The 23,549-nt window shown below is 36.0% G+C and overlaps 1 protein-coding gene and 1 pseudogene across 1 annotated transcript; both read right to left on the bottom strand.

Annotated features, from left to right (window-relative positions):
* Positions 1-4,891: 4,891 nt before the first annotated feature.
* LOC145618606 (antimicrobial ginkbilobin-2-like protein pseudogene) lies at positions 4,892-5,663 on the bottom strand (annotated as a pseudogene).
* A 689-nt stretch (positions 5,664-6,352) lies between these two features.
* Positions 6,353-21,549, bottom strand: LOC145618169 (uncharacterized). Its single transcript, XM_081672957.1, has 8 exons — positions 21,333-21,549; positions 18,546-18,726; positions 18,232-18,284; positions 17,415-17,502; positions 16,662-17,335; positions 15,930-16,142; positions 15,735-15,788; positions 6,353-7,018 (listed from the first exon to the last, which is right to left on the bottom strand). The coding sequence occupies exons 1-8, from the start codon at positions 21,339-21,341 to the stop codon at positions 6,860-6,862; spliced, it is 1,431 nt and encodes a 476-aa protein (XP_081529083.1). The 5' UTR covers positions 21,342-21,549; the 3' UTR covers positions 6,353-6,859.
* Positions 21,550-23,549: the final 2,000 nt, after the last annotated feature.

Genomic DNA, 23,549 nt, shown 5'->3' with positions numbered 1-23,549 from the left:
TCAGCCACAGTCTTCTACTGCAGTTGTTATTCAATCTGGCCAAAGTCGTCCAAGCACTTCTTTGACGGCCGGGCTGACTCTTGCTCCCCCTTCTCTCAAGCTCTCAGGTCGGCACGACCTCGAATCGGAATAGTAACTGTCGAGCCCACCGACTCCCTCCGTCCCGTTCCATCTGGAAATCACAATTCTGGGGACGGGAAGAAAGACAAGGGCAAGGCCCCCTTAATGCCTGAAGAGCCAGTGATGGGCGAGCCACTGCAGTGCTTGGTCAGAGGCAGCTCTGCCGAAGCAGATGAGCTGGAAAGAGTGCTGTCCAGCGATGTTGGTGCAGTTAGGGCAACTGCAACTCAGCCGGATGAACAGGGAGATGAAAACCCTAGAGTCTAGGCCGAGGCTAAAATAGAGAATGATTTTAGCAGCCCCTATAGCTGTATGATCGGGGACGTCGCCTTGGCAAACCTCAATAGTAGGTTTGAGGAATGAGAGGCATTCCTTATGCTGGGAGAAGGTTATACAATTTCTCCCCATCAAACCTCCGACTCGGTCACCGCCTCGGAAGGTCGTAAGAAGATCCGCTGGGGCTTCAATGTATATAAGGCGACCTTTGAAGTCGGCCTCTGCTTCCCTCTTCATCAATTTGTCTTGTATCTGCTGGACGAATATCAGATAGGTTTGATCCAGCTATCGCCGAACAGCTGGGTCAACATTTTTGGTTACTGGTGACCTGTCTTCGGATGGGAGTCACCCCAAACTTTCCCGTCTTTTGTGCCATGCACAATATGACGAGGATGGGATCGGACTCGAACAGGTGGTTTGTTCAGAGCACCCAATCGGAGTATATGGTGACTCTACTGAAGCCGTCCAAGTGGCGCGCCTAGAAGCAGAGGTTCTACCTCGTTGAGACGAGGGATAGGGAGTTCAACAAAAAGATGAAACAATTTAACTCCTCTCCACTCTAACTCGGACGAGGGGATCATCGGCTAACTCGCCCCCCAATCCACCCGGACCACGGTGCTCATCTTGACTATTTCTCGGTCAGGCGGGAAATTAGGGGAGGCCGCCGAGTACCCATCATTCCAAGGTGGATTCCCTTAGTGATCTGACTAAGGGATCTTATCTTCATGTCCTCCTTCGGCCTGCTCAGGAATTATCCTCAGGTTGACCTTTGTTGTATGCATTGTCTTTCTTTTCTTACTTTGAGAATTTTTCTAACTCCCAATGTTTTATTGTTTTCAGAGGAAGCCACAACCAAGCTCGATCCAGTGCAAAGGGGAGAGATGGACATGAACGAGTTTGATATGGAGCGGTATCGGCTGTAGAGGGAGTAGTACGAGTGGGCGAAGGGGGTATGGACAAATTCTTCCTTTATCGCTTTGCCTTAGAATATTTTTTGCTTTTTTTTATTTTTTATTTTTTTTCGTCCGACCTGCCATACATTGATTAACATTGCTTTTCTATCTGGTTCGGACGTTACTCCTGGCCGAGTGGAACTGAAATGTAGGTTCTTTCCTACAACCGTACTCGGACAGGGGTTGAGTGCCTTTTGCCGAGTGAATTTAAATTTAATGTTCTTTTCTTCAATACAACTCGAACGAATGGAGTTTGCTAATTTAACTTCCTTTTCTTATCTCATACAGCTACCCCTAAGCCTGCGAGGAAGAGACCGGCGTCTGCTTCAAAGGACGACGGATCATCCAAGTCTCGCATGACTACGGCGGCCAAGGAAAGGTCGCGGGTTGCGTCGGCGCAACCTAAAGGAGAACAAACCCAGCTGACACCTAGTGGGTGAAAGGAATGGTGTTCTTCATACAAGTGTATTTTTCTGATAGTGGGTTCAGAAGTATTAGAAAGCTAATATTTTCTGTAAGGTCAAGTGATCAGAATGCCTGGTTGGAGGTCGCTTCCGATCAGTAATATTAATGCATAATTAATATTACAGCTTAATCTTGACTGAACCCTTCGGGTCACACCCATAGCAATGAACGAACCGACTCGACGAAGAGTGAGAGATAGCTCAAGTGGTTAGAGCTTCCCTCCCGATCCCATGTGATTTTGGAATCGATTATCACCTCTGTCATTGTGGCTCTCTCAACAAAAAAAAATTTAATAAAAAAATTAATAAAAAAAGTTATAACCCTTGATCGATAATAATTAATTAAGGGTTTGTTTGACATCGTTGTGGTTTTCTGTTGTTTTGGTTTTTTGTTTCTTAAAAGTATATTATTTATGTCACATAATTAAAAATTATTTAGACTTATTAAAATCATGATAATTTTGAAAACTGACAACAAAAAGGAGGAAACACCTTTTTCTTGTTTCTTATTTTTGGTGTTTAGTTTTTTTTTTTTAAAAAAAAAAAAAAGAAACTGAAACATAAATAATGCCAAACAAGCCCTAAGTAATTTATTTTCTCTTTATGAGCATATCCAAAAAAAACATTGTTAGCCTTAAAATTAAGATACGTTAAGTATAAAAATAAAGAAACATAGTAAATTATGAATTGCACGCATAATCATTAAAGCCTTAAAATTAAGATACGTCAAGTATAAAAATAAGGAAAAATTGCTCCCATTAATCTGAACTTTGCCTCGTCCGCCGAAAATAATCCCAACTTTCGTTTATTATCTATTGCACCCAACTTTGGGTGGTATTAATTTTCGTTACACCCAACAGGTCATCTAACCTGATGTAGCAGAGTACCTAGTCACGTGTTAGCGTATGATTGGCTTAAAAAAAAAATTTAAAAAAAAAACAAAAAAAATAAAATTAAAACCCCCACAAACCACCCATACCTAGCGCTGCCACCACACCCCTGAAGGAGTTATGTCTTCGATAAGTGCAATTACTAGATATATCAAGGATCACTATTATGGAGATAATAAGTTCATTCTATTGGGGCGTCATCCTCTGTTGCTAGACTATGAGAGATGATCTTTGGGCTAGTCAAATAGCCCAAAGCCCTTTAGAATGGATCCTATATTGGTCACACACAAGGGTATTGGGTTAAGCAAGTTAGAGGCCCATTAATGGGTCTCATGAGCAATTGATTAGTCATAAGCATGATTGGGCTAAGTATAGTTTGAGTGGGATTAGGAATTGGGCCTAGATTTGGACTTGGACTATTATTTAGAGATACGATCTATAAATAATAGCCTTGCCTAGGGTTGATGCATAAGTCACAATTGACATACAGTGAATTGTGAATCAAGCAACCATCATCCAAAAGCCCTCACTCTCTCCCTCTCTCACGCACGCCTCTCTCTCTCCCCTCACACCCACGGCCGGCCACCCCTAGTGGCCAAGTGGTGTTGCGCGGTGGTTCTTGGCTAGTTGATCGTTCGTTCATCTCCGTAGAAGGTCGATAGAAGTGTTCTTTCGCGACTAACTAGCATTAGTGGAGGTCTTAATCCGTGCCCGTGGACCAAGTAGAGGGATCACATTTGAGGTTCTTTATCTCCCCATTGTTCTTGCTCGATCATCGTGGAATCACGCTTCAAAGGTATAATTCTTACTTCTTTATGTGTTATGCATGAGATCCTTGGTTTGGTGCTATGTGAATATGATTCATGTTAATTCCGCATTTAGTACCTATAATCTCCTACAAACCACCCATACCTAGCGCTGCCACCACACCCCCACCCCGCCGGGAAATCACCCCCACCCCCGAAAAACCCCTCCCCTGCTGCCGGAAACCACCGCCCACCCCCGAAAACCCCTCCCCTCCCTCGAAACCCACCCCTTCCCTTCCCCCACCCCCGAAATCCTCTCCCCCACCCACGAAAACCCCTTCCCTTCACCCACCCTCGAAAATCTCCTTCCACCGCAAAACCACCGAAAATCTATCCCCCACCCTCGAAAAACCCTGACTGAACCCCTAGCAATGGCTAGGGAGGTTCGATTAGGGTTTTCGAGGGTGGGGGATGGGTTTTAGGTGGTTTTTGCGGGAGAGATAGGGTTTCAAGGAGAGTTTCGGGGAGGGTGGTTATTGGTCCGATCAGGAAGAGCGAGGGAAGGGACGATACGCGGGAGAGGGGATCAGCGCCGGCGTCGGGGGAGGGGATGTGGGTGCGGCCGACACCGTGGGGTAGGGAGAGAGGAAGGCTGGTGATGTTGGTGCTGGTGGCTGGTGGAGAAGCTAAGGGTGGTTGTTGGGTATTTTTTTTTTTAAATTATGTATTTAATTTTTTTTTTCCTTTTTTTTCAACCAATTACATGTTGACACGTGTGCAAAATAAATAAATCAGAAATGTTTACCTGATTTACCGGTTGCAGGTCATTTGGGTGCAATAGAAATTAATACCCCCTAAAGTTGGGTGCAATAGATAATAAACGAAAGTTGGGATTATTTTCGGTGGACAAGGCAAAGTTCATATTAATGGGAGCAATTTTTCCTAAAAATAAAGAAACATAGGTTATTACTTGAAGAGAAAACAAATTATGAACTGCATAATCATTAAAATATTACGGTAGTCATATTTCAATTAAAATTTTCATAAAATTATTAAAACGTAAAACAAACTCGATTGTATTGATCTTAATCTTTAATGAATAACAAGGTACTATATCTCCCTTATAGCACTCCTAATATACCCATAAGCCCATAAAAATTACAATAGTGCTAATTAATAACCCTTAAAATATATCCAATGTCATTTTAACTTGCAAAATAAAACAAAGTCAAACAATTCGAAAGATTAACCCGGCTAATTATTTTGATCCTCTTCACATTCACATCTATGTTCCACAAGGATAACACAATCCTTATTTTGGTCAATTAAAACTATACCAATGAGCAAAAATGAACAAATAATGTGTACAAACATAAGATTTGGCGCGATGAATCTCAACTCCAAGTATGCATAGGTGCATAATAGAGTTTCTTGTACACATCCTAAGAATTGATGAAGGGGTATATCTCATATCTCACGTTACAACTCCCACTAACGACCCTCCCACCGCGTTTTCCATCGCAACAATTTGGTAGCTCACTTATGGCTTGATCCAAGCATATCTTGCAAACTTTGTTCGACAGATCTTGGTTGCACTGAGCTAATCCATACAAATTTGTAAATGTATCAAGCTTTGCTTCACCAATCGCGTAAAGTTTCCTAGTGCTAGCACCTTGGATCGCTAACTTACTCAATAATCCCTTAACCTTTGTGTTAAACAAAATAGGATCATTACTTACATTAGCAACATTCAACAAGTAAAATTTATTTTTGTTATCGATTTGGCCAAAGAAACTTCGGTCCAAATACTTCAACATACAATTGTCATACCATATAACCGCGCCTTTGTTATAAAGACAACTCTTACGAATTTCAACACTAGCATTAACAACACATTTGTTACACTCTAGGGAGTTTACGTCTCCCCTGCACTGAGCGACTCCAAAGAACATAGACGGGTATGTACGAGTCATGGCACGCGAAAAGCCCCAAGGAGAAAGATTTCTCGGTAGAAGCCCCATTAATGTATTAACGTTTTTCTCTTCAATGGAATTAGGAGTGAAATTTCCGGCGGTAGATGAACATATATGGTAGAGTGGATCAACCGCTACAACTGTATTAGTATTATGGATTAGGAAACTAAATGGTAATAAAAAGAGAAAGGAAATAATATGAATATAAGACATAGTTGAATAATGTAATAATGAAATATTGAGAAATTTGGGTTATTGATTGTTGAGGTTGTATGTAATCAAACTTATCAATATTTATAGCTGCATTCCCTTTAAACTTTAGAATATGTACATTTAATTTTGTTTTATGGTGTTAAGAAAAGGTCAGAAGAAATATGTGTTGCGTTTAAAAATGGTAAAGATTTAATTAAATTTATTACAAAATGCCGTAATTCTTGGCATTTGACTAGACTATTCTAGGTGGTTTTACGTAGTCTGAAGCTTCAGAGGCCATTTTTGACTTAGTATTTGCTCATTGTTGGTTAATTCAAATTTATTTAGCTTTCAACTTCTCCTTAGAAACTGCTCCTCAAAAGTTGTCATAATCTATTTATAGAAACTAATATGTGATTTTACTTGTTCCAAATCTGATGAAACTCTGGATTTTTAGTTTTCAACTAATCATATTGGTCTCTACCTTATTGAGGATCATACTACTCAATACTCATTACTAAACTATCTACTAACCCTATACATGACCGATGTGTCACACGTGTGTGTAAACATATGAAGATCGATACTTATAAATAAAATAATACTAATTAATCAAAAATCATAAAAAACACGATACTTACGTAGATATATACAGTACAGTAGTACATTATCAAACTAGTGACAATGTTGCAATTGTATAGTGCATCAATCTCATCAGTGCCAAAAAGTGCAGCAATAGCTTGGAGTCTGGGATTGCTTCAATAATATAAAGAACAGACATGTAAAACAAGTACTCTTGAAGCTCAAGTATGCATACAGATGAAGGAAAAGAATAAACAGACACTCAAGATGAGAATAATTGGTTACCATCATCCGAAATCAACCATAGATTTGGACATTTAAGTCAAAAGATAACAACGGCCAGACATCTCCATTCTAAGGGAAGACTTTACAAGTTTAGAGACATACAATTGGCAGATGATGGCAACTCAAGTAATGAAGCTACCACCTCTGTAGATGGCCGGAAGATGACTAAAGGGTTACTTATGCTGTATGGTTTCCGTTCCTTTTTCTGATGCAAAAAAGCTATTGAATTCTCGATAAATCAGCCTAGTAAGGGTCGAAATTTAGACCACTGAATTCAATTGTATCAGGTTAAAAAGATTTTTATCATCTCAACAATTACAAATCTTTGCCTCTAACTACTCAACAAATGCCGCTTCTGTAATGACTAACAGAACTGCCTCACTCAGCCAAAGAAGGGGACATATCAGGGCATTTTAAAGCTGAAAGTTTTCGGCCACCTCTACATCTACCCCTCTCAACAGGAGGAGCACTAGCAAGTTCCCTTACTCGTTCTATTACAGGATTTGGCAACACATGCGAATTATTCCTCTGATCATCCTGAAAAATAATTTACAGATGAAGTGAGTATAATTTCACAAGTGACAAACAGACAACATATTTCTGTGAAACACTAGTTTGTTGCATTTGCCTACCACTTGGCTTTTTAAGACATAATGATACATGAAATAGTAAGAAAGCATTTGTATGTCAATGTCTTATACACAGAGCTTAGGCATGATTGAAAAATCAAGAATGAGAACGATATGAAATTGCATGAGAAAACACTTTATCCAGCATTATCAACATTATTCTCCCAAATTAAACAACTATCTACTAAATGGTGAGGGTTATCACAAGTATACTTGATGAGAGTTGAAGTGTACAATCTACAATGTTAACTATGAAATGATATATAATGTTCACAAACTGGCTAGATCAAGTGTCTTTCCACTTGATGCATAACCATGTCTGGAAAACACTTCTCCATTAAGAACCGCAGCAAGAAAAGTAAGCAAAATCCTCCTTGCAAGCCTAAGTGCTTTTAAGATACCATCTTGTCATTTTTCTACTGAAATATTCAGAAGCAGCAATTAAAGAGTAATAAATACACTTTTAGCATAATCAGAGGGTTAATGTTACGAACATGGACAAAAGAAGCTGCAAGTGGCTGTCCACTACAATGAACTAAAAATGGGGTTTCAGACCCATCCAAATCATCTGATAATCCTCCATATCAAAACAATAACATTATAATAGATCCTGTAACATACTCCTTCAGGATCCTACAAGAAAAAGACTCTCGTCTCAGGCCTAACAAAATATCCTAAAAAGGCATGTTAAAAATGAAAAGCATCAATACTCATAACTGAGAATTTCTGAGCAATCGGAAGCAGCTCCATCACACATTGTTTATGCACCTTCTAACACAACAGAGTAGAACATTCTCTGAATACTTCATCATTCACAAAGTTATGATGATACTGTAGATCACACAATTACAGGAAAGAGCTTACAACATAAGTTGATGTAGTGACACGAAAATCATGAAGACATAAAGAAATTGGTCTATTTAAAACCAAACAATAAGTACTGAAAACAATAAGGGGCCGTTAGGTTGAGAAAAGAAAGGATAGGGAAGGAAATGTATGTAATCCCTTTGATAGAGTAGGTTGTTTGGGTTAAATGGTTTACACACAATACAAACGTCAAACACAGAGTGTCTCCTAGACTCCTCTTACCATTTTCTTCATCTCTTCCTTGCTGACGTATTAGCTTACCTCACCACCACCACCACCTCATTCAACCATTCACCTAGGTTTTAGTGGTGAAATTCGACTCTACAACTGCAGATATGGAATTTTTATGGTCGAATTGGACACTCTAAAACCACCATTTATGATATGAAGATGTATTTGGAATGTTCATTCGAGTTTGTGGTTGATTTTTTTTCCCCATTCGTTGTTTTTGGTAGATTTGGTGGTTGGATTTTTTCTTGGTGTTAGGCCGGGTGGTTTTTGTAGTGTTTGGGTTGATTTTTGTGGGTATTGGATATTAGGTTGGTGGGTAGGTTTCATGGTGGTAAGTGGGTGGGTGGGTTTTCATGGTGACTGTTCAGATCGGCGTTAGTATGATGGTGGATGGAGTTAAAAGTTATGGGTGGTTGTGGTGGTGGATGGAGTTTAAAGGTTATGGGTGGTGGTGGTAGTGTAGGAATTCAGAAGAAAGGGAATGGAGAATTTCTTCTTTTTTTTATTTGGGGGGGGGGGTGTCAGGGAATAAGAGTAGAGGACTTTACGGGAATAAGGAAGAGAAAGGAAATGACTTATGTGTTAAGAAAAAACAAGAAAGGGAAAAGAACCTTTTGATTTCCTGTACGTTTCCTGAATACTATCCACAAACACATCCTAATTGTCTTTTAATAAAGACGACAATCTACGTTACCTGAACTCAGGTGGTCAGGTAAAAGTGTTGGGTTTCTGGGAATAGATAAAGGACTTAGGGGTGGGGGGTGGGGGGTGGGGGGGGGGGGGGATGAGAGTAAAGGAATTTAAGGAAATAAAGAAGAGAAAGGAAATGATTAAATTGTGTTAACAAGCAGCAAGAAAGAGAAAAGAAACCTTTGTGACCCAAGTATCCCACACGTCAAAAACTCAAAATTCTTTGACATGTTGCTTTATGTCCTGAAATTGGACACATGTACAGAGACTCAAAATTCTCTCTTATTTTGTTTTTTTTTTTTTTTTATGGTTTTTCTAATATTTTCTCCTTTATTTGTTCTCTTTTCGTTGTTTTAGTTGCTTTTCCTTTATTATAGATTTTATAGATTTAGTTTTTATTTTATTTTATTTTATTTTCATTTTCATTTCATTTTCTTTCCTTTATTTTCTTTTCATTTTTATATGTTTGTGTTCTTTTCATTTTCATTTTATTTCTTTTAATTTTACTTGTAAATTTTGAGTTCATTTTACTTCATTTCCTCCTTGGTTTTAATTGTGATTTGTAGGTGGATGTTCCAAGTTCGACTCTTTGCGCTTGCAAAGCCGCACTCTCAAACCGGGTAGTGTTAAACCCACCATGGAAGTGTTTTGGGACTGCATACTTTAGTGTTCATCACGAGCTCGCTACGAGGACGATGCTCATGCCCACCAACTTCTCAACCACTCAACAAACACTTCCCCTGTTCCCCAATTCACGAGAAGCAACAACAACTCCAGCTGCACTTCACCTCCAACACCACCCCTGCTATCTTCAATTAACCCCGCCGAGCTGCTGCCCCTTGTAACCACCACCACATGCACCTCCAGCCAGCTGCACCTTCCCCTGTTTTCCTCCGGAAACCGCAACTTCAAACGCACCCACGCAGCATTCACCAAAGCTGCAATTATACCTCCGCAACCACCACACAACACCAATGGCAATTTCCGGCAGCCCACTCATCTCCAACCGCAACCCCTGCTCCAGTCGCATCAACTCAACCACCACCGCACTCAAAGCCACCATGAGCAGCTACAAACGCACCTCACGCAAACAAAGCTCAATTTGAACCTCATCCATCGCGGCCGCGCTCGCATTCATCACGGCCGCGCATTCCGGGGTGTGTAAAAGTTAAACTGTGGTGATTATGATGATCGTTGGTGATGTTTTGATGATGTGCGAAGCATGGGATCAATTCCCATTTTTAGAGCAGCCAAAACCGAAGTCCACTGACTTCAATTAGATTCGATTTTCTTTTAATTTTCTTTTATTTTTAGTTTTCTTTTTCCGTTTCTTTTCTTTTCTTATTTTACTTTTGATTTCATTTCCTTTTCTTTTATTTTTCTTTTGTTTTCTTTTCTCTTTTATTTTCTTTTAACTTTGTAATTATAAATACCCATTTTTGGGTTAGAGAAAGAACAATTAGAATTACAATTGTAAGATTAGAATTCATATTTCTTAGCTTAGTTGAGAGTTTCTCTCTCTAGTTTTAGGGTTAGTTTAGGAGTAGATTTAGAGAGAGAAAGTGAGGAATTTCAATGTTGATTTGAGAGATTGAAGATCCAAGGTGACAATTGTATTGAAGATCATCAAATCAATCAATGAGGATTTCTAACTCTATCTCATTTTATTGCTTTGAATAATTTCATGTTTGTTTGGTTTGATTTTGATGTTTGATCTTTGATTAGAGTAATTGTTCCTCTTATATTGTTGATTCTTGATTTCTTTAGTTGTTTGTTGATAGATGATGATGTTTGAATAGTTGCTTGGCTAGGTGATGAGTGTCATTTCTGACACTATTTATATATACGTTCCTTAGATTTTGGATAAGTTCCTTAAGCATTTTAGTGTTTTTATTTTAGTTTTTGATATTTTGTGGCTTATTTCTCTTTTTGTGTGTTTTAATAGGTTATTGAGTGGTTTTAGAAGATAAAAAGATCAACCAAATAAAGGAGCCAATGCGGAGCACAAATGGAAGTTCCAACCGAGGAACTTGAGAAACTGACGGAGATGAAACAGATTGCTGAGCACGTTTTGTTAGTCTAGGTTCATTGAATCCACGAATTTGGGAAGTCTTGGGGAATAATTTACAAGATCTACAGCAGTTGGAAAAGATATATATGAATGAAGAGAAGATCTTATCAATTGGTTAAGATATGGAAAAAGATATATTTTCACAATCTTATCTTATTACTTTCCTTATCTTTGAAAAATTCCCAATTATCTTTTAGCCTGTTTAAAGCCACGACATTTTAGAGAAAACGGGGGGACTGGATTGAAGAGACGAGAGAGAAGGGAGGCTTCACTCTAAAACCCTTCTAGGGTTTGGAGTCGTTGGTCACAGTTCGCGATACATTGCAACGGAGGAATTCGGAGTTGCCTAACTCAGATCCGAATCTGAGGAACTTAATGGGTTCTTGTTTCGTTTTCTTTTCTTATCTTTGTATTATGAGTCCTTAGCTTGTTATGCTCAGTAACTATTAGTTTGAAGCCATGTATTAAGTACTTTGAGACGAGTATTGTTGATTTTAATGATTAATGCTTTGGAGTATTCTTGAATTATTGTTTTATTCATACGAATGATGATTTCTTATAAGTAGGTGTACAACTATATGTTTGGGTCTGATTTCTTTTGCTAATTAATACAACTAAGTCCGTAATTGCTTAGGAATATTAATTGAGTAGCGAACAATTGTAGAGGAGGATGTTCCACTCTATTAATTGAAAAGTAATTCTTGATCGAGGCCAAATCACGTAAGTTCCGGAGTGCTGTGGTTGTCTTGGCTTGATGTTTTCCTAGTTCTCAATGCTGTCATCAAGTCGTAGTATAGGGGTTATCTGTTGGTTAGGGTTAGTGCAAGTCGTACGGGATCTAACCATTAATAAGGGAAAACAGAGGAACTTGTTCCATAAGTCAAGCTATTCTAAAGGGTTAAGTATTATGTCCGTGATTATACATTTGCATGGTGGATTTCTATATATAGTTGCTGAGTATCTCAAGTTCCTTATCTGTTCTTGCTCTTGTTAGTTTAAGTTCATAGTTGTTAGTTGAGCATTATCCTTAAACACCCCCCCAATCATTTACTTCGTTGTTTTGAGTCTTACTTAAGTGTTTTGGATCTTATTCTTAGTTATTTGCAAGCACATTCTTCGTGGGATCGACCCCTACTTCCACTAATTACAAGTTAGTAGTCTTAGGGTAATTATTATTAATTTGTGTGCGTTTCGACACCGCATCACTAAGGATTGGGTGAAACTTGTATGATTGTTTGATTTTGCTTGTTGATTAATTGTTGAGATTAAAGTGATTAATGGAAATTGTGCATGTGTGTAATTCGATTAGGCCTTAAGAATTATGCTAGATTGCATTGTGAGTCTCCTTTGATACGGACCAATGATTTGAAGCTCGCATTTGTCGATTGAGCTTGGTTAGTAACGTTCCTAGTAAGAGTCTTTCGTAGTGGACGCTAGTTAGACCTCTAGGAGATACCTTGTCGAGCTCTTTTGATGTTTCTTACCATTAGTCTTCGCAACCATTGATTTGCATGTTGTTCTCGAGTTGCTACAATTGTCATAATCACTTGTTGATTATCATTCCCTAGTGCTTTATTTGTTTGATTCTTCATTTTGGTAGTTGGTTAGTGTTACCTTCTATACCCTATACTTCAACCTATCTTAGGCGCACATTGAGAGCACTTGAATATAACCCTTCCTAGTGGTTCGACCCTTGACTTAGATCTATACTTGTATTTAGGTTTGTTAAGTGATTATAAATTTTGTTTGGCTTAGGAAGGATTAGTCAACGACCTAGTTTTTCCCCTCGTCAATATCCTACATGGCAATTCATCAAATGTGAATTGCCTAAAGATCCTGCACAAAAAAGGTTTAAACTATGGGAGTGATTGGATAAAAATGCCAAAAAGAGGTGACAAATTTGTAGCTTAAGAAGGTGATTATTGAAGTGAACTTGCTCAAGTGCACCATCAAGAAGTAATGGAATTTGTCAATTGAGGATATACACTACAAAATTTTCACCCTCAAGATTGACATGAGAAATCAAGTATCCAGGTTGGTCTCTAGAATTAACAGATAAGGGAGAACTAGGATCAAGCTTACCTTCACAGCTTCACCGCCCATTAAAACAGTGCTAATAAAGAACATGAACGTTGATGATGGTTATAAAATAAAGGAAAAATTGGTAAAAATAATCCAACTTTTGCCCATTCTTTAAAACAGTATTAATAATAAAATTAAATAATTAAATAAATAAATAAAAACTCTTTAACAGGTTACCGGTCACTTGCGACCATTATGAGCGATTATTAAAAAAAAGTTGGGATGATTTTGGGCAAACGAGTAAAAATTGGGATTATTTTTACCAATTTTTCCAAAAATAAGGGTCTGAGGGCATAAGTGCTTGCCATGTATTGATTCACAATTACATTAAAGCCTAAGACCACAAGCATAATGAATAAGCCCACTCTACTAATATAATATACTTCCACTATTATTTTAGTTACACCGCTTAGAGTTTCAACTTGACACTGTAAAACCTATGGCGATAATATCCTTGATTCGGTTCCAGGTAATGCAGTTAAAAATATGATATATTGGAAAAAATACATTGAAAAAAAATCTAATAAATCTCACATGACTATTTTTCTAACATAAAAAATACAAAATATAGTCAAAGCACAAAATCTTCATTAAGGCGGACTTTCATTACGTTATTGTAAGACGGGTTAAAGTTACCCTAAAAACATTTAAAGTTACCCTTATATACATACTATAAAAGTTACCATTTTCATGTTTCAAAATAATAATAATAATAATAATAATAATAAAATAAAAAATAAAATAAAATAAAGTAACTATTTTTGTAACATAGATTTTACTCTACAACAAATACTTGCATTAGATTAATTATATTAGCCTTCATAGTATGTATCCATTAAAAATTAGCAAATCACGCATTAAAATAAAATTAAACTCATTATAAGCTACCCTTACCGTAAAATTGTTGAAGCTACCCTCAAATTGACTGTCTTACAATAAATAAATGTAAGCCCGCCGCATACAAGACTTATTGTAGTCAAAGAGCAAGGTAAATATTGAAAAAATGCAAATGGTGCAATTAAAAAAAAAGGAGAAATATTTCGTAACAGAATTCAAGGTGTTGTTTAATTCGAATAAGGATGGAAACAAAGAGAGAAAGAGAATGGGTCATCGAGCAAAATAAAATGGAGCGTTCATTACAAATGCTTATAGTGTCGGATATAAGTTGAGTCAAAAAAACAAAATTTGATGTTTTCACAAAAAAAAATAAAAAATAAAAAATAAAATAGCTTTTTTAAAAGGAGTTTCTTAAATTTCCTTATTTTCAAAAGTTTCTCCTTTTCTTCTTTTTATTTATTAACAAAATTAAGAAATTGTTGTTCAATAACACAAGCAAAATACATTACTAAGCACTCATCATTATCAAGCAATCTAATTAGAAAATTCCTTAAGAAATGGAAAAACTGATTTTAATAATCTATACCTTTAAGCAATTTGTAATCCAACCATTGACACCAATCCACTTTTAACATTTCCAACCGATAAACAACCCTTTATAGTCGGTCACCTATGCAAAGCACTTTCTAATTGGTTTAAACTTTTGATATTAAAAAATTTATTTTTTAGCTTTGATAATTAAAATTAATATGAAAAACCACTTTTGCCACCACCTCATTCTCTCTCTTCCCCTTCACCACCACCTGACCATGACCACCTTCACCAACAACTTGCACTAGCACCACCCACCAACCACATAGCCCTGTACCACAGACCCAGACCCCCATCCTTTCACTTCTATATATCTCCTCCCCCCCCCCCTCCCCACCCCCACTAGTCCATCACCACCCCTTCCTCTCCTCTCCCGCATAGGTAAGAGATGTGCCGGCCTAGGGCCCAAGGCTAAAAGTGGTCAAATTTTTTTTTTATGTTATAATACACCGTACTTTACTATTTCAAAGATAACTTGGTGATGCGTTAATTCAGTTCTGGTCTCTTTAAGTTCAGGTCCCTTCCTTGACATATGTAATTATGCTTATGGTTAATATCATTATAGCTGTTTATTATGAAGTAAATGTAAAACTCTTCGGGAAGCTTTAGAGTCCCAAACTACTTGTATTAAATCTTATCCAGACAACAATGAAGACATACACATACGCATACATATACACATACACATACACATACGCGTACACATACACATACGCGTACGCGTACACATACACATAATCATTCACAAATCTTTACCACAAATAATACAAAGATATCTCTCAGAAAAAACAAAGGGCGCCAAGTTAATCTAAACCCACTCTTGATTAAAGTCAATAAGCTTTTTTAAGCAACATAAACTATATGGACAGACAGGATACTAGATCTTGTTCTGACAAACTAATAAAAAAATATTTAATTTTTCAATTTCAAACACAGAAAACAAAGATAGTGTATGTAATCAAAAGGGCATGTGATGATAAGGTGGATGATGGTTTATGTTAGTCAGAAGGTGAATGATGAACAACCCACATAGTTAGCATTATGTAAAAGTGTTCTACCCATCAAGATTATTGTATGCAAGCCATAGATCAAAATATGATGAAAGAAAAGGATTTCATTTCAACAATATTAGTTATTAATGATCAGAATCAGATAAAGATAACTCATGAAATGTGATTGTATACAGCAGTCCAAATAAGTCATTTGATGTGCAGGTCAAAATGAATATGACGGCAAGAAGCATGTTAAACCAAACCTTTTTCCCCTTTGAGCTTCTACAATTAGTCTTTACAAGGTTTCGCCACTTATCCTGCAAAGACCACCACAGGCAGATTATTTCCAAGCTTGGTTGTTTGCACAGAAAAAAAAAAAAAAAAAAAAAAAAAAAAAAAAAAAAAGTCATAAAAAAAGATGCAAAATGGAAACAGCACGATCAAGCACTATAAATTACCCTGATATCAGTAGCTGTACGACGAGAAGATACAAAGAAGGTTTTCTTTACAGCAGTCCATTGCCCTTGACCAAACTGAGACATTCCATCAACCAATGCTACTACCTCATCCAAAGTCCAGGGCTGGCAACTCTTCCTTCTGTCATTCCTTTTTAACTTTCTGCCATTGAAGCTAGACTCAACAGGCTCATATTCCTCATCTGAATCTAATTCCTGCAAAAAGCATGTCTTGTTAATTACTAACAGCAATAAGCCTGCAAACAACATGGATCACAAAAAACAAAAACAAAAACAAAAAAGGGGGGGAGGGACTTTAATAAGCTTCCAACTGCCCATATATCGAAATCAAGATTCAAACTGAACTGCTGTGGTACGCATATATACCCTCACCAATGAGTAAAAGAAAAAATTCATCACACAGTAAATTTTAGAGCAATAACAACCACCAAAAACAATCCTCAGTTTGGCTAGCCATTTTTGATACTTTAGGACTCCATTAGTCCACTGTTCAGCAATTAAACAGTCATTGATGATCTGATCCCTCAGTTACATACTGACAAGATTTAAGAAATCCCTTATTTTGCAAAACAATTTTAGCAACATCAGGTGCAAACATTGGACCAAATGAGCTCCATTCAAGATAACTTTATCTTAGAAGCTGAATAAATTCAATGGAAGGCAAAGTGGGTACACATAAATAGACAGAAATGGACAGAATAAATATGTTTATACCATATCACTTGCCCAGGTCTTTGACGCTTTAACTTCCAATGCTCTTCTACTGTGCTTCTTCAGAGACTTAACTCCAAGATCTTTATCTTCTAATAAGCTGCTAGGATGTTTCTTAGCATTATGAAGCCTTAACTTCAAAGATGAAGTTCCATCTAGATACCTCTGTGGAGGTCTGCATAACCTTCTTTGTCTAGCTCGGGTTATTTTAGTTTCAGCACAACTGTCAGTTGACGGGTCATCCACATCTGTGCATTGACTTGCTGGGCCAGCTTCATCATGTGTATATATGGAAATGTATGGCGGTTTAACATAAGGGAAAGAAATATGTGTGTTATTTCTGTTGTCATTGAAGGAACTTTCAATCTCCAAAGTATTTCGATCATCATTAGTTTCCTGAACATCTTCAACATCACTAATGAGAGAACATTTTAAACCCATATTATCCTCCACCGGTATCTGATACCTACATTTGCTCCCCAAGTCACCATGCATTTCATTAGCAGTTTTTCCAAACTGATCATTGAAACATCGAGGCACTAGTATGGATGATTCAGATACCCCAACTTCTTCATTGCTAGTTTCTGGAGAGTGAATCTCAGATCTCAAGTTACCGACACTTAACTCATCATAGAATTTACAATCCAGATCAGGAACCTTTTTATCAAAATCAACATCTAAAAACATAAAAATGGAAATCTTTAGTGATCTAAATCTATATTTTCAACCCAATTATAAAATCCATCAAAAACATACCCAAATAGTGATCTTCCGATGCATGTGAGATACTAACAGCAAGAGGTAGGTTGGTTAATTTATCCTCATGCAAAATTCCATCAAAATCCTACAAGTGCACTTCCTTTAGCAAACCATTCAAGATACAAACAAAATAATAATTTGACAACGAAAACAAAGCCAGAAATGCCATATCAAGAGAAATACAAACAAACAAACAAACAAACAAACAAAAAAGGTGGTTTTTAGCTCTAAAGAAATGAAATTTTATGCAACATATAAGCACCATATAGCAACAGACAAGAACAAACTCTGAACTTGTAATGTGAAAGCAGTCTGTACAACAAACAAATCAAATATGCAACGTGCAAAGGATGTAAACAACAAATCACATGATCAGAAAGGATAACAGACAGAGAAGAATGATATGGGGAAAAAAAAACACACACACAAAACAAAGAATACACACCCAAAAAAAAAAATAAAAAAAATAAAAAACCTCACACACAAAAAGAATCACATAAACATTTTAACAATAAGTAAAAGAGAGACTGAGGGTCAGCTGAGAGAGACATTGCCAAAAAAAATTAAATAAAAAAAGTAATCAAAAGAAGAAAATTGCTAAGTCAAACTAGCTCAAAAAGGAATGCCAACAACATGAACAATGAACCACAGAGTTAACAAAAGATCACAATGCAGTGTTGTTATATACTCGTACTTGATGCTAGGAATTATTTTAAAATAAATGCAAGCATGCAACCCTAGCATGGAAGTTGATTATAACTGTTTTTCACATGCACAAAGAAAAAAAGAGGGAGGAAAAAAAGGAGCTACATACACTGCATAATATTTCGCCTTTCCCTTCTTCAGTCATATAGGAATTCAGCCCACCTTCAGAAATACATGAAATAATACAAGTTAGAATGCTGTAGAATAACCACATCAGGAATATCATGGCTATTAAAAGTAAAATTGTGAACAGACAACAGAGATAACCATTATGGACTGATCCTAGATTAGCACAGCTCTCAGATGCTTTTATTCATACAACTCATAAAAAATTAGACTTAATAAGATATGTTATACAGTATAAGCAACAAACTGAAATATTTCAGAAATTGGAGATGATAAGAAATAAGCTGAGTCCCTTACCATTTTCAGCAAGTAGTTCATAATGAAATACTGAAGATATATCATCAATTTTGAATGCATCCTCAAAGTTTGCATCAAAATACAGTGCAGAGGCTTGATCTTCTTTAGGTTCAGCCCACATATGTCTAGCATCAGAGCTTCCATATGCTAAGTCAGATATATATTGTTCATCTTTCTTAACCTGGAACGAAAAAAGTTGGTGGCAAGAGGTGACAAACTGAACACTCAAATAAGACAAATAATCCAGATAAATATACACTCATTCATTTGTTGTTGGCTGATATTTCCACAATTATTGGGACTGCCTTTTGACATCTTGGTGCTCTAGTAAACAACAAATAGACATAAATATTCATTGAAATGGTGACAATTTACTACATTATGCCAAATTTACAATCAAGAGATTGTCTGTTCTTTATTCCATTATTGGAAAATCCTCTCTCTAAATCCACAATCTCAGACCCAACCACCTGTTTACTCATTACACTTACTCAACTTTTCCCAAAAAAAATTTATCTACATGTCGATGTGAAGTAGAACAAAATAATTGGAGGTGGTAATATCGACTCTGAATTAAGGTCCCTTATGGTTAAATTCTTGTTATATAGTTAAACCACCAACCAAAACAGTCGAAAACATCAATTAATCAAACATCGCTTTTCATAATAGACCAATTGACCATAATATTCATATACTTATTATAAGACACCATGGAATGAAGGGAGCTCTTGTAATTCACATCAAGAGGAAACCAGCTTTCAAATCATCACTCCACAAATATCAACATCATCAAGGGTTACCATATCCATATATAATATATAAATTAACCATAACAACTCAATGTTTGCTAGGCCACATTTAAACAACATAATTTGATCCAAAGATATGCATATATCCTAACACTGATTGCGTTTCTGGTGCAGTGTTATAACTGTGCATTCAGATAAATAACATCACCTTTTTTCTAACCAATAAGTTACACATATTACCTTCAAGCACTGCACAAGAGACCTCAAAGTGGACTATAATTCAAATATTGCTAAGCAAAAAGTATTGAATTTCATAATGTCTATAAAGTAAATGTCCAGGAAACCCACAGTATATACGGAAACATGCAGTACCATTTTAAGAAGTATAATATGTCTAGCAACCTGGTTTTGGTTCCAAGCATAAATATTGACTTATTGAGTAAACCCAAACATTATTAACATTTGTTAGCACATAAGAGATTGAAAAGATTTACTTAGACTGAATCAAGATCATTTAAAAAAAGCCTGACAAATATATAATCCCAAATACCACTGTCATACCTAATTATTCAAATCAGTTTTCAAATCCCTGTCTCCCTAACACTTTCTTTTTCTTCAACATTTCTCTATCTGCAACTTCTCTAAACAACTCAGTTACACTGTTAAAATGTCCTTGAACGGTTGAACCTCCCAGCCTTTTCTGGCATTCTTATTCTTGATAAAGATATGAAGTATGGTCCGAGTAGTACATAATTGAATACAGCTAGAGTTGACCACTAATGTGTCAAGTAAATAAGTAAATCAATGGGAGGACAGGAGGAAAGAGAGGGATAATTGGTATTTAATTGTCAACCTTGTTTATAATTTTATTTTATTTTAATTTTTCTGATAGATCTTGTTTGCATAAGCTGTAGGTAGTAGTCCTAGACTCACAAAACTCTATATCTAAAAAAATTACTTGAATACTACATAATCCCGTATATCACAAATATTGGATTAGTAATTTAAGAAGTTTCAATTTCTAGTACTGACAATTACCATTTATTCATTTTCCAACACAACCTTGCACAATATCATTCCTTTGATAAAATGCCTCTCAACATGAGTCTAAATTACAACTGCTGAGACATCATTATCATCAAAAACATTTTTTAAAAAGACATAGGCGGCCCAACTAAAAGGCAACATATAGAAACTAAACTCACAAGTTCACAACAAAAAAAAAACTGTCAAATGCTAACAAACACTCCTATTTCACCTTAAGCACTTGAGTTAGATGCTTGACAGTCTAATAAGACACTTAAACACTTCGATTTTAGCAAAAAAGTGAAAAACACACGATACTTTTTACGAACCGAACCGAGCACTTGGACAAGCATGCAAAATGAACAAGTGTAATCGAATCCATGTGAAAAAGTTTATGTTTGAAAGTCGAAATAGTCACCAAATTTCCCTATTATAGTGACTCAAGCACTCAATTAAATTTCCCTAATAGAGTGACTCTTTGGACTATGTTGAACTATACAAGTACCAGAAAATATTCAACTTAAATCCGGCAGCACTTACTTCAATAACACGTTAAGCAATTTAATCACAAGTTTATCATACCTCTCAATTAAAATTGACTTAAAAAAGACAATTTAAACTACACAATTGTGAACAAAAATCTCATGCATGATAAATCAAGCGCTCAAAATCGAATAATTCAGTCCAAACAGTAGATAAACTACAGTCTCAAGCATTAAATCGCAAATTCGCAACACAACTAACAACGAAATTTGAACAAATAACAACAAAATCAATTAAAAATACAATAAATACTCCGTAAACAGCAACAAAAATCGAAAAAATTAAATACACAAAAGCAAAACAATCGATAAATTACTTCAAAGTATAGAAAATTAAAATGCTGAAGAACAACAACAAAAATTAGCAAAACTTGAAAAAAATAATTGAACAAAACTAAAATCATTAATACAAATTAATAAAGAACAGCAGAAGTAAAAGTAAAGTAGAGCAAAAGTATGAGAAAGCTGACCTCATTCATGGTCGGCTGAGAGAAAAAATGGAGAATCTGGTAGAGAGAGAAAGAGGAGAGAGAAGGATTGTCTTAGGAAATGACGGATAAATGGTGAGCGAATGTTCGAAACTGAAAAACGCTTCAGACCGCCGAAAAGTGACACGGAGGAGTGAGAAAGTGGACACTGGAGAGTAGAGATATTGCAAGGAGGGAGGGAAAAACTGCCCCCGGATTCACTACCTCTTTTTTTGTCTTTTTCTTTCCGTAGGATCGGACTTATGTGTAACGAGTGTATTCAACATTTCGACTTAACCTAGTCCTGGAGAGTAAGGATAACTTAAGTGGTTAGAGCTTCTCTCTCGATCCCAATATATTTTGGGATCGATTCTCATCACCAGTGCCCTTGTAGCTTAAACAAACATTTAAAAAAAAAAAAAAAAAAAAAAAAAAAAAACTTAACTTAGTCCGGCATTCTCTTACATGTAACAAACTAGAATTTGATACGGAGTAACTATTAGTAGATAGACTATTAAGTATTGACAGACCTTAACCCTCATTGATTTTTTTATGGTCCATTATTTATAGGCCACATAATTTGAAAGTTAGGAATGAGAAGGGTAAAGGAATCCCTATACCTAAGCGTCCTCACTTTGTATAATTCAAAATTCAAAACCTAAAGTAAAAACTTATATCAAATGAGATGAGTCTTACTTATTGTATTTTTGCTGATGTAAAGTAAAGTTAATTTAATAATTTACTAGTACAATTTTTATCACTTGTGGCAAAGCACAAACTCTCAAATCATTTTTGTCAAATAACCTACCTAGGAATACATATAACCTAATGCATGTTTTACTCATTGTAGTCATCCGGTTCAAAGCTTATTGATATAAAATTGTTTTTGTTACTAGGGTATCGTGTGCGCCAATAGCTTGTTATGTCTATGAAGCTCTTTAGATTTGGCTACAAATTTATTTGTTGCATTAATGTGGGAAAATATTTTTAGGATACAAATATCCTCACATTATTTTTTACAAATCAAAAAAGAGGAAGTTAACATTAATCAGGAAAAATAAATAAATGAATATTTTCAGGGGTATAAATATACATACATTATTCATAAAAGTTTTGTTGAACTTTTTAAAAGAGAAGATATGGATATAAGCTATACCGCTATAGAATGAGAAGTACTTGTCATAATGTGTGATTATCATAAGACTTGAAGTATGTGAATATCAAGTAACTTAGTTGGTTAAAGCCTTGAGATTGATATCAAAATTATGAGGTTGAATCTCTTTTACATCATTGCACTTGTGATTCTCTTTATCAAAAAAAAAGGGGGGGGTGTTTTAGAGTATGCTAGTAGATGCAGGTGAGGTATCACATGTAAGTATATATGCTAAATAATTGCAAACCTAACTTATATTATCCCTTCACCATGCCATTTACCTTTACATTTTTCATCTCTATTCCATCCACCAAATAATTACATTCTGCAACCTTCGCCTGGAATTGATGCAATTGGTAGTAATTTTTTTTTTTCCATTTCTCTTTTGTTAGCACGGCTTGACTTTAGCACATTTCACATAATCACTTTTGTTTATCTTTTGTGATTTATATATGATGATGAAAATAATAATTATTTGAGGTTTTGTTAGATTAGGATCAATATATATATCATCTTTTGGGATATTCCACTTACCATCATATCTCTCTTACTCCATAATATTTACACATTTCACGATTTCGTTATTAACTTATATTACATTCTATAGACACCTAAAAATGTCTCCCTAAAACCAAACCCGATGATGAACAATCTTTCACCGTCATTATTGGTCGGGTTGAGTATGTAATCTTTAGAGTGCTTAAATCCATGTTCATAATTCCATTCAATACATTTCATAAACAATTCAATTCGAAGACCATTTTCCCAAACCATAACCTTATTTTCCTCTTTTCTTCCCAAACCAAACCATAACCATTTTCCCAAACCATAACATATTTGGATGGGGCTTGAAAAGAGCTTTCCAACGATGTATTATACGCCCAAATCCGAGTTATAACGAATAAGTTATGTCCAAAATACTAAACAGGGTCTAAATCGAACCTAAGCCCACCTTACCTACGACCCAATGATCATGTGGAGGGTCCAAAAGATTTAATCTCATTCCTAATCCAATATAATATATATATATATATATATATAAAGGGGAGTTTTTTCCCGATATTTTA

This window comes from Chenopodium album, chromosome 26 (assembly GCF_948465745.1).
Source record: "Chenopodium album chromosome 26, dcCheAlbu1.1, whole genome shotgun sequence".
Classification (NCBI taxonomy): Eukaryota; Viridiplantae; Streptophyta; class Magnoliopsida; order Caryophyllales; family Amaranthaceae; genus Chenopodium; species Chenopodium album.
This window is presented reverse-complemented; position numbering and strand designations above follow the sequence as displayed.

What these genes read in the sequence shown, in the direction of transcription:
- LOC145618169 (XM_081672957.1), bottom strand. An exon ending in TGAACTACTTGCTGAAAATG is followed by an intron (nt 18,285 to 18,545) that starts GTAAGGGACTCA and finishes GTATTTCTGAAG; the next exon opens with GTGGGCTGAATTCCTATATG. An exon ending in GAAGCTCAAAGGGGAAAAAG is followed by an intron (nt 7,019 to 15,734) that starts GTTTGGTTTAAC and finishes ATTATTTTTCAG; the next exon opens with GATGATCAGAGGAATAATTC.